Source organism: Arachis hypogaea, chromosome 9, assembly GCF_003086295.3.
Source record: "Arachis hypogaea cultivar Tifrunner chromosome 9, arahy.Tifrunner.gnm2.J5K5, whole genome shotgun sequence".
NCBI classification, from domain to species: domain Eukaryota; kingdom Viridiplantae; phylum Streptophyta; class Magnoliopsida; order Fabales; family Fabaceae; genus Arachis; species Arachis hypogaea.
Genome location: NC_092044.1, coordinates 40,267,723 through 40,280,205, shown reverse-complemented (window position 1 = coordinate 40,280,205; position 12,483 = coordinate 40,267,723). Strand labels below are relative to the sequence as shown.

Below are 12,483 nucleotides of genomic sequence, written 5' to 3'. Positions count from 1 at the left end.
AGATAAAACACTAGGATAGGAACACAGAGACACAAAATCATATTTGACAAAGGAGACATGGATAGAGACAATGTATCCAGAGACATTGAATTAATATATTTTGTGTCTATCCTGACAAGAAAGATACAGAAACACTAATAAGGGACATAACTTTCTTTTTATTTTTTCTTTTATTTTTCTTGTTAATTTTTCATAATTATATTTTTATTATTATATTTTTCATCTTAAATTTTTTAAATAAAAAAATAAAAATAAATTAAATTTTCATAATTTATTCTAATTTATCACTAAATAAAATATAAAAACACAAAATTTTATATTTCTATCTATCAATATTTTGTTATATTTTATTTTTAATATCTTATCCTATCCTATTTTTAAAAACAAATGCAGCCAAAACACTGAGTAATGGATTATTGTTATTGTAGTTTTCTGGTAGACCACTATGTGTAGTCACAATTTATTCTTGCTTCTCATGTCATCATAAATCGCTACAAGTCGTAGTAATTTATGCTACATATGTATTCCTTCGTAATTCGCAATGTGTTATAGCAAATTACATGTATTTATTTAAACTGCTACTACTTGTAGCAATTTATATAATAAATAAAATACAGTTATATGTAACGAATATTAAAAGGTTGTAATTACGTAATTTAAAGTGCCAATCTATTTAAAACTGTCCAAAAAATACAAATAAATATTTTTTATTAAAATAAGAAAACTTAAGCATGTATTCTAACTTAAAAAAATAAATCAAAATAAAAAATTTCATAAAATAAGATAAGATTAAAATATAAGTATAGAAAATTAATTTTCAATTGATTAATATTAATTAATTTTCAATTATAAGATTATTAATCATATTTTTTAAACCATTTATAATATGATTAGCATTTAAAATTTTAAATTTTAAATTTAGAATAAAGAATATTTAAAAAATTAATTGATACTTACTTTTTATGATTTATGGACACGAGACATGATACGATATCGATACACTGACACATAAATTTTAAAATCTCATCAAATATAAAGACATATATATAAAATATAAAGTATTTTTTAAATAAATCGTAATGATATTTTGATATTTTATTGATATTAAAATATAAATTAAATTTTAATTATTTTTAATATCTTATTTTAATTATATAAATATTTAAAATAGTTTTTATTCTAAAAAATAATAATATATATTATTTTTAAATTTATTTAAAAAATATATGTTAAGAATAAAATTGAACATGTGATGATATTTAAATATATTTAAATATATCAAGAGAATAATTTTTTTATTAAGACACAGTTAACCATATATACGTTTTAACTAGACATGAGTAGCTTCTCTCATGAGCGTGAAGATGAAAATGTTTTAAATAATAGAAAAGTTAGTAATTAATTTGATTAAAAGAAACTAAAACCTAATTTAAGTCATGATGATGAATGATATTTCATATTTGGGCGAGTTAGTAAATTGCGTGTTCCCTAACAGTAACGTATTCTTATACACATTTTAAACCGTTTAACCAATCAACTTTGATCATACCATATTAATCAACTTTGATCATACCATATTAAATGTTAACAATTTTAAAATAATTATTACAAAGAATTAAATTTAATACGTTTCAATAACAAACAATTTTGAATCATTAAACTATGTTAATTAATTTTGTATTTTTGTTTTTATGTGAATAGAATTTTTGTATGGTTGTCACTCATCAGTCATCACTTACGGAAAAAATGTTTTAAACTTTAAAGTGAGAAAAACTAAAATAATAAAATAAAAATTTAATAATGATTAAATTTGTAATTTGTAATTTTTTATTATGTATGGAATTTATTATTTTAATTTACAATAATTAAATTTTCATTTTTTTTTTCTGTATCAACTTTTAATCACTGATTGCGCAACTTACACATAAATGGCTGCATTATTTATTGCATCAAAAATAAAAAGTTTCAGTGGCTGCATTACTGTAGAGTGCAGACCAGTAGCAAATCCCCGCATCTCACATCCAACAGCCTCCAAAACTCAAAACACAAAATCAACGGCGAATAAAACCCAGCACCACTCTTCTTAACATGGCCTACGCCACATGCAAATAAACCCCAGATATTATGAATCGTGTTCCCTTTCTCCTCTTTAGTCTCTCTACTTCTTTAGTTCTGGCTATCTTTGTCGTTTTTTCATCCCCTGACATCTATAACTTTCCAGATGTTTCACCGCCCCATGTTTTCATTCTCAGTTCTCACCGTGATCCCAACTTCTTTCTTAAAAAATAAATAAATAAATAAATAAATAAATAAATACAGAAATAAATAATATTATATATAATATAATAATACAATAATTTTAGTATCTAAATTTAAATTTTAATATTACTCTTAATAAAAGAGGTTTATTATTAAATTTTTTTATAATCCACAATATATAACAATATATAATAATAATATTAAAAATTTTAGTGTCTAAAATTTAAATTTTAATATTATTTTTAATAAAAAAATTTATTATTAAAAAAATATTTTCACACATTTTAAACAATAATTTTATTAAAAGTTTTATGTTAAATGTAAATTATTATATTATAGTATATTTTTAAAGAATAAAAATAAAATAATTTAAATAGGATAATTTTTTTAAATAAATGTATAAAAAATATTTTTTTAAGTTATTATTTTATAATAATATATAATGACAATACTAAAAATTTTGATGTCTAAATTTAAGTTTTAATATTATATTTAATGAAAGAGATTTATTATTAAAAAATTCTCTTTGTATAATTATCCGTTACTTTAAATAAAAAAATTTTCACCCATTTTAAATAGTAACTTCTTTAAAAAAATTTTATTTGATGTAAATTATTGTTGTGAATTTTTAAAAAATAAAAGTAAAATAATTTAAATAGGACAATTTTTTAAAATAAATGTACAAAAAAATATTTTTTTCTTAAATTATTATTGCCGTACTATTTTAATGTACGTTTAGTATCTACACAATATATAATAATGATTAGTATCTAAATTTAAGTTTCGATATTACTCCTAAAAAAATTTATTATTTAAAAAATTCTTTCGTTAATTACGTTAAATAAATTTTTTTATCTATTTTTTACCGTAATTTTATTAAAATTTTTTATTAAATGTAAATTATCATTACAGATTTTTTTATTAGATATGTTTCTAAAAAATAAGAATAAAATAGTTTAACACGAACAATTTTTTTTAAAAATAAATTTACAAAAAATACTAATTATAATAGAGATTTATAAGTAAATTTATGGACTATTCTTATTATACAGAGAAAGTATAAAGAAATAATATTTTTTAAAATAATTTAAATAATAAATTAAAAAATTAATTTTAATTTTAAAATTTAAATTTTAAATTAATTAAGTTTATTTATGTTTAGTAGACTTAGAATATAACCTATTATTTATATTGTTTATTTTTTTTTACCAAAGATAAAAAAATTTAAATCCATAACTTTTTAGATAAGTATGGAAAGATTATGTCATTTAAATTATAATTTATGGATTTATATTGTGATCATTTCTATTGTCTAATTACCATAATTGTATTATATATTGTGTCAATACGGTCAAACTAACAGATATAATTAAATAGATAAGAAGTTTTAACTCAAATAATATGATATTTTCATCTTTATTTATAGATCTTGAATTTAAATCTCACTCTTAATTTAAAAAGAAGTTTAATTACTTTGTTGATTTTTATAGTTTGGGAAAATTTTTAATTAGGTTTCTATACTTTTTTTTTAGTTGAGTTCTTGCACGAAAATTTTTTTTAATTAGGTCTCTACACTTTTTTTCCTTTATTTAAGTCCCTATACCAATTCTTTTTTTGTTAGTTGGGTCCTATAAAATTAAATCAATTACTATTAAAAAAGACTTAATTAAAAAAAATTAGTGTAGGAACTCAATTAAAAAAAATATAAAAACCTAATTAAAAATTTCATGAAATTATAATATAGTTAATGAAATTATTATAATGATTTCAACCCGGATGCTTTTTCGTCTAGTCTTCGTTGGTTTTCGATTTCTGGTTTTCCTTATTCCAATTACCTCCTTCTCTCATAATTTCAGCTTCGCGTTCAATAACGAAAAGTCGGAAACCCTATTTAGTTCTCTATTTGAGAACTGAAACAAAGTGTTTCCAATTTGCTTGGAATTCGAACTACTGAATTGGTTCCCCAAAATCTTTTTCTGTTCGAATCTTTCCGTAATAGCAACAGAAAAAAAAGAAAAAAAAACTGGAGGCTTTTCCTTCTGCATTGTTTTTCATGGTGAGAACTTTGCTTAATCTTCTGTAAGCTGATTGAGCTGTGTTTTTTTTTGTCCAAATTTCGTTTTGGACTTTAAATTCCGAGATTTTGAGGAGTTGTTTAATCTGAACAATTTTTTTTCTTTCTCAATTGGTTTGTATTTAAGATAGCTACCGCAAATTAGAATTTGACACTGTTGAATCTAAGATGCTAATTTTGATTTATTTTGCTAAGCGTTTTTCCCAATTTTGTTGTCGTTTTGTGTTATTGATATATTGCTACTGATCTTCGCCTTCTACATGTTGTTTGTTTTGTTCTGATTGCAGGGATTCTCTTGTTGATGCGATCCTATGATTCTTGAATGGACAGTTCGGAGACGTAGATTTGGATTTTTGGAACACGAGATTGACTTTGAACTTGGAAACTCGGCTATAATAATCTGAAGTTTTAGTGCAGCATCTGGTTCTGCAATTATTGGAATTTCTCTTCTTCTTCTTCTTCTTCTTTTGGGGAAGTGAGTGTTGTGTCAAAAATGGGGTTCGAATTAGATGCTGTGGTTTCGAAATTGCAAAATCTTGCCACTTCTGATCATTCCTCTGTGGTGTCAATGAACATCTTTGTTGCACTTCTGTGTGCTTGTATTGTTATTGGCCATCTTCTTGAGGAAAATCGGTGGATGAATGAATCTATCACTGCCCTTTTGATTGTAAGTGTTCGGTTTGCTTTCTGACTTGTTTCTCAATAGTATGAAGGAAAGGAAGTATGAACTGTGAAGAATCCAACTCCTCTCCGAATTTGTTTGCTGTAAATTTAAGAGGCAGTGATTTTATGTGTATATTATGTGTGTTGTGTGTTTGGATTAAGTTATTTTATATTCAGAAATCATAATACCTTATAATTTTCGGAGATTGTATATGGGGAAAAGATAAATAAATAAAGTAGTTTTTTTTTTGGAGAATTTAGAAGAAAAACATGGGGAGTAAGTTAGTTTGGCCCTTGAGATTTCAAAATCTGGTCCTTGAAGTTACACTTCGTGATTCAATTTGATTCTTTATTTTTGTTCACAAAAGGATCGACGTTGATAAAAAACAAAAAAATGAAACTTCAATAAATTGGTACGTCTGAAATCTCAAGGACTAATTTGAATCATGGCCACAATCTCGAGGACCAAAATGAACTTCTCAACATGGAGTTGGGTGCAGCTTTTTTTCCACCGAGTTTCTAGTTGGATAGTGACTTAATTTCACTTGGATTCTTTTCAGGGCGTTTGCACTGGTGTGTTCATTTTGCTGGTCAGTGGTGGTACACACTCGCATATTCTTGTCTTCAGTGAAGATCTTTTCTTCATATACCTTCTTCCACCTATAATATTCAATGCTGGGTAATTTTTTCTGCACTTTACTTCTTTGCTGTAATATTCAGCTTTTTTTTTTTACTGTATAAACCATTAGCTCGTTAAAGAAAATGAAAATTTGTCCACAGACTCCAATGTTAAAGTGGTCTAAAGGCCTAGATTTTCTCAGATACTACAGCATGCTTAATGAGTAATGCATATCTTTATGATGCCCCCTTTTATCTTTGTTGAAAAGAATGTATTTCTGCAGAACCAGTCATCATGAATTACATAATTAATGGCAGAGAAATTTTAGGAGCATTTGGCATCTGTGGAGTCTGGGTGTTTGAAATGTAGCTGGTACTAGCACTCTGTCTACTTGCTTGCTCTCCTGCATGCGACTTAAAACTGTTGAATACTAACCTTGTGGCTTTGTTATTTCACCACTGCAACAACTCACAACTTAAACTATTCTACTTAGTCTTCTTGGCTCTTGCTTGATGTTTCCCCCTTCCAAAATTCTTATTCCGCTTCCCTACTCTGAAAATCCATATTTTATTCTTGCCATTTTAACTTCACAGGTGTGCTGTAAATTGTATTTACTATTTTCTTATGAGTTTGTTCTTTATATTTCTTCCAGGTTTCAAGTGAAAAAGAAGCAGTTCTTTGTTAACTTCATCACCATCATGATGTTTGGTGCAGTTGGTACATTAATATCTTGTACCATCATAACCTTCGGTATGTTTTTTCCCATTAAATGGATTTTTTTTTTTGTTGTTATAGAAGTTTTGACATAGTTACAAAATAATAACAAATGTTAGCTTGTTAGTAACGAAAGATTTTCAATTCAAATTCTTTTATTTTGTGTATGTGCGTCTATCTATATAATTCTAGATCAAGTAAACTAAATAATAACTTTGGAAACTGATTGTGCATAAATATGTTTTAGTCTGCTGATTCAAATTTGATGCATTGTTTTAGGTGTTACACAAATTTTCAAGAGGATGGATATTGGTCCTATGGAAATAGGGGACTATCTAGGTAATATATTTATCAGTTTTATCTACTTGTCAACTGCTTGCTCTGTTTGTAACTCACTGACTAGTGTAAATATTTCAGCAATTGGTGCAATATTTGCTGCAACAGATTCTGTGTGCACATTGCAGGTTTGAATCAATAAAGTTTTTGCATTTTTCCAGATTCCAGAAACTAAAGTGTTAGAGCTAATCATTGACTTCACAAATGATGATGCAGGTGCTAAATCAAGATGAGACACCTTTATTGTACAGTCTTGTATTTGGGGAGGGTGTTGTGAATGATGCCACATCAGTGGTGCTTTTCAATGCAATCCAAAGCTTTGACCTTGAGCAAATTGACCCGTCAATTGCTTTGCAATTTATTGGCAACTTCTTGTATCTGTTTCTCACAAGCACATTGCTTGGAGTTGGGGTAACTGTCTTTCTCCTACTAATTCCATTGTGATCAAGATGACACCCACTTAAATAGATTTTGATATACTTTGGCTTTGGTCTAATGTATCTCCATCACCTTCTAGGCAGGGCTGCTTAGTGCTTACGTTATAAAGAAGCTGTATATTGGCAGGTATTTTCTTTAGAGAATTATGTTTCCGTTTACATTCTCTGTCTGGCAGTCGGATCTCTATTTTCAGAGGGGCATGGGAATAAATTATTCAGTGAGGTTAACAAATGTCTCCTTACCTTTCAGACACTCTACAGATCGTGAGGTTGCTCTTATGATGCTCATGGCATACCTCTCCTACATGCTGGCCGAGGTATGTTTTAAAGAGCATTAGCAGTGTTTTTATTATGCTGTGTCATTAGCATGAGGCTGATGTATCTTCATTGTCTGCAGTTGTGCTATCTGAGTGGCATTCTCACTGTATTCTTTTGCGGAATTGTTATGTCTCATTATACTTGGCATAATGTGACAGAGAGCTCAAGAGTCACCACCAAGTACATTTTTTAAATGATTTTGCTCAAGCCATGTACGCTATCAAACTCTATATTATAAATTTCTAATTGCATACTAATCTGACTTTCACAGGCACGCATTTGCAACCATATCGTTTGTTGCTGAGATATTTCTCTTCCTTTATGTTGGTATGGATGCCTTGGACATTGAAAAGTGGAGTTTTGTCAGTGATAGGTATGTCCTATTTTTCTCCCGGGTACTAGAAAATAGTCAAACTAATCCTTTAAACTAAAATATTGTTGAATGTCATACCCCTTTATCAAAAAATGGTATGTGGTAGCTATTATACCGAAACTGTCCGTATATTACAGATTTCTTCTATGTCGGTGTTTTCATTTTTTCAGAAATTATATCTATATTTTTTTCCTCTTGAAATATTATATTCGGGTAAAGTATGTTTTTTGGTCCCTAATGCTTGCAATTTTCTTCAAAATTATCCCTAATGTTTAATTACATTCAATTTTGTCCCTAACGTTTTTTATTTGGGTCAAAAAATTACTCCTGGTGTTAATTTCATGTAAAACGTTAGGGACAAAAGTGAAAACATCCAAGGGTAGTTTTGATATAAATTGAAAACATTAGGGACTAAACTGAAAGAAATTAAACATTAGGGGTATTTGGGTTTGAAAAAAATCGCAAACAAACAATAGGGACAAAAAGTATACCCTATTATATTCAGTATATAAAAAAAAATTTATATGCCACACTTGATTACTTCTGCAGACCTGGAACATCAGTAGCAGTGAGTGCAGTATTGATGGGTCTAGTACTTGTTGGAAGAGCAGCTTTTGTTTTCCCGTTATCGTTCTTATCCAACTTGGCCAAAAAGTCATCAAGCGAGAAAATCACTTTCAGGCAGCAAGTATGATTAATTTTCCATTAATGAGTACCTTCATTCCAGATCTCTTGTGCTACCATCAAGTTCTGCTGGCAAGTTTCTCATTTCTTTTTTCCTTATTGCAGGTGATTATTTGGTGGGCTGGTCTTATGAGAGGTGCTGTTTCAATGGCACTTGCGTATAATCAGGTAGGAGCAACACTGCAGACAATAAGTCGTGGTTGTGTGCAAACTTGAATGAATGGCTACTTGTCCAGACAAAGTAAAATAAGGATCTTAATAGTTCCCTAAGATACTTCTTAAGCTTACTAACCAAGGAAGTTTTTATATGTTTCCAATACCATTGAAGGCATGAAAAGTTTCTACTGTTGTATCTTTAAACCCCTTTGGCTACGGGTAAGCAAAATCGTAAGAGATTTTCTAGCTAGTGCCCAACAGTCATTGGCTAATGAATGTAAGAGTAGGAAAGTTGTTAAACTTTCACATCATCTAATACATTAAAAGGTTAGAAGTGTTTTAGATTTTCAGTTCAAACTTTTCCTTTTTGTTTCCATAACCAATGGCCATAGGGCACTAGTTAGATAAACTTAAATAATATTAAGCATGAGTAAAATAAAGGAAAGCATTAATGGTCACTTATTTAGGATATTAAAGTTCATGCTTGACAGCTTGAATAATTCATACTCTTATGGCATGCAGTTCACGATGTCCGGGCATACACAACAGCAATCCAATGCTATCATGATCACCAGCACCATCACAGTTGTGCTTTTCAGCACAGTGGTAAGATATCTATTTGTATCTGGCATCATCTCTAACAGTCAATGACTCTCTTGGGTTAGCATTTTGGGGTGCTCTGTATCATATGAAACCACACGTCAGATTGATATTTGCATACGTTATGTGAAAATATATAATTCATTTGTCTACTTCCCTTGCTTTGAACAACTAATTTCACTTTTTGTCTGTAACTGTTCATGGTCATTCCAAATCTATACAAATTTGATGTGTTTTAGTGCTAGAAATTATTTTTGATAGATATAAAAGTTTAACACACAAGTCATCCACTTAGTTCCTTCAATGGTTCCATATAGAAGTATATGATTAGAGATTAGACTCTGAAACTTTTGATGCTGTACTATATTGAAGTTAAACCTTTAGTGTCATAATATAAATTAGGATAAAGTATACTTTTTGTCTCGAATGTTTATCAGTTCTTTCAAAAAATACTTTTAATGTTTAATTTCACTCAATTTTGTCTCTTAATATTTTTTATTTGTGTCAAAATTCTTTGAACGTTAATTTCGTCCAAAATGTTAGGAACAAAATTGAAAACCTTCAGGAGTAGATTTGACACAAATTCAATGCGTTAGAGACAAAATTGAATAAATCATAAACTTTAGGGACAAAATTGAATAAAATTAAACGCTAGGGATACGCAAATGTTAGAGACAAAAAGTATACTCTATTTTTATAAGTTGTTATTAAGTCTTCCTTGCTGATGGCAATGACACAACTTAATTACATTTTCTCAGGTGTTTGGTTTGATGACTAAACCACTCATAATGCTTTTGCTGCCTCCAAACCCTCATAAAGGTACAAGCTCCACGAACAGCATATTGAGTCCAAAATCAGTTACTGTCCCACTTCTTGCCCAAGAATCTGAAGCTGATCTTGAAGGCCATGAAGTTAGTCGCCCAAGCAGTATTCGCAACTTGCTAACCAGGCCAACACACACCGTCCACAGATTATGGCGTAAGTTCGACGATTCATTCATGCGCCCCGTTTTCGGCGGCAGGGGTTTTGTTCCTGTAGAGCCTGGTTCTCCAACCGAACGCAATGGCCATGGATGGCATTGAGAAGGCCAGAAAACAAAATATGTATGATGTGTTGTAAGCTGCTTAAAATTTTGTGCAGATAAAAAATGCGTGTATGAAGAACCACCTTACTGAAATTTTGTTAAGCTGTGTGTATGGTGATCAGAACTGAGACAGCTATGTAACATAGTTCATCTCTGCCTATCTTGTAAGTTGTAAAGCTTATGAATTATATTTGTATTTAATTGTTTGTAGATTCTAATTATTATAAAATTTGTCGCGAAAGTTGTGCTGTCACGATCATTGGTTTTTTATTTTATTTTATTTTTTTTGGGGTAATTCATTGGTTTTGGATTCCGTTCAGCTTTGTGAGATTTCATTGAGCGTATAAAGAATTTTTTGGTGCACTCAGGGTAATGCTAAAGATTGTTTGTTAGTGTGGCTGAGGCATGTGATGTAGTGGCAAGGGTGTTTGCCTCAAACTAAGCCACATCAGTTCGAATTCTAGCAGTGGTGGCCAAGTTAGTGTCATAGTGTGTGTATTTGTATGATCGAAAAAAAAAATTGTTTGTTAGTTAAGTATGTCATGAGTTTGAATATAGTTTTGTATGTAGTAATCTAGCAGATATGGCAGATTTTTAAGTGGAGTTTAAATTTGTGATAAATTAGTTTTTTGTCTGAGTTTAAATTTGTGATGGGTGGAGTTTAAATTTGTGATAAATTAGTTTTTTGTCTGAGTTTAAATCTGTGATGGATTAGTTTTTGGTCTTTCAAATTGGAAGGCATACAGGAACAAAAAAAAGGTTTTTTCAATAGAAAAAAAGTCTATTAAAAAAAATTTTATGATGTACGATAGACATGTTTTTTATAAATTTAGTAAAAAATTTATTCATTCGATTTTACTTTTCGTCTATGAGGAATTTCATTCAAATAATATATACTTGATCGTGGTGAGATGGGAGGTGAATGGTAAAGGTAAATATGATTGTAACATATGAAAATATAGAGCTGAAAAATGCAAAGTAGATTGTACCTGCAATCTTTACATTTTCATTTTTTTTCTTCTAAGTTTTCATTTTAAATTTAAAGACGAAACATGTTTTTTGGAGAAAAAGTATAAGGAGTCCACATTAATTTAATCAATTAACTTAAAAATCAGTTAATAATTAAAAAGAAATGAATGTAAAATGAAATATTCAAAACTAAAAACATCTAAAAATACAAATAAAAAGAATAAAATATTATTTTGATCCTCAATATTTAAGTAAGTTTTAATTTGGTTCATACTGTTTTAAAAAATTCCAAACATTCTATTTCAGTCCAAAAAAGCTTAAACAGATTTAATATTATTTCACCATTAAATTTGATATGAACAATTAGCATATTGAAGAGTCAATTTGATTTCAGTACGTAAGTAAAATCAATCTACTAATAATTACTAATTTAAAGTTTTTTCTTTGATTCTGGATCGTTGATTATTGATTGATATGATTTTGGAATTTTTTTTTAATTGAGAAGAAGTGTTACAAGAATGTTTTGGTTATGTTTTTCGAATACAAGAAAGAAGATATAACTTAATAATAATATTATTAATGTTTACGTTACTCGTTCCGTTAACTATTTGTGTCAAATTTAACAGTAGAACAATATTAAACTTGTTTAAAAATTTTTTGGACAAAAATAAGATGTTTGAAATATTAGATACCAAATTAAGATTTGATTTAAATATTAAAGATTAAAATAATATTTTATCTTAAACAAAACATTTAAAAATAAAATAAAATAAATTAATTTAAAATATAAAATTTAAGATTTAGAATTTAGAACCGACAGTAATAACAGCCAGCGATGGCAATAATGATGGGTGACCGATGATGATGTGTGAAATTATGGTGTTGAGAGAAAAGAGGAGTGCGAGAAATAAAAGAATAATTTTAAGAAAATTGTGATGGAATGAGTTATTTTTATTTGTTTGTAGCTAACACTTGGTTAATTAATAGATTGTTAGCTGATTAAATAGCATTCGATACTTGGACACTAGATAGAAAAATTCAAACTTTTAATTAGAATTGTTTACGTTGTAAGTTATGTTTCAAATTTGTCATTCAATATAACAAACAATATTTGAGAAGTGGTTCAAAATCTAAGAAACCGGAGGAGCTGTATGCATAGCTATTAGAATCGAAATGATAATTCATGTGATCAAAATA

At 28.4% G+C, this 12,483-nt stretch overlaps 1 protein-coding gene across 2 annotated transcripts; it reads left to right on the top strand.

Annotated features, from left to right (window-relative positions):
• The first annotated feature begins 3,929 nt into the window (after positions 1-3,929).
• Positions 3,930-10,570, top strand: LOC112710892 (sodium/hydrogen exchanger 1). 2 transcript variants are annotated; one of them, XM_072202935.1, is made up of 16 exons: positions 3,995-4,315; positions 4,621-5,000; positions 5,557-5,675; positions 5,899-5,987; positions 6,268-6,365; positions 6,609-6,668; positions 6,747-6,793; positions 6,882-7,076; positions 7,183-7,229; positions 7,353-7,419; positions 7,500-7,600; positions 7,692-7,793; positions 8,343-8,481; positions 8,583-8,645; positions 9,156-9,239; positions 9,992-10,570. In XM_072202935.1, the coding sequence occupies exons 5-16, from the start codon at positions 6,314-6,316 to the stop codon at positions 10,313-10,315; spliced, it is 1,281 nt and encodes a 426-aa protein (XP_072059036.1). In that variant the 5' UTR covers positions 3,995-4,315; positions 4,621-5,000; positions 5,557-5,675; positions 5,899-5,987; positions 6,268-6,313; the 3' UTR covers positions 10,316-10,570. The 2 variants fall into 2 exon arrangements, with proteins under 2 accessions (XP_025619127.1, XP_072059036.1); XM_025763342.3 differs by lacking the exon at positions 5,899-5,987 and having other exon boundaries at positions 3,930-4,315.
• Positions 10,571-12,483: the final 1,913 nt, after the last annotated feature.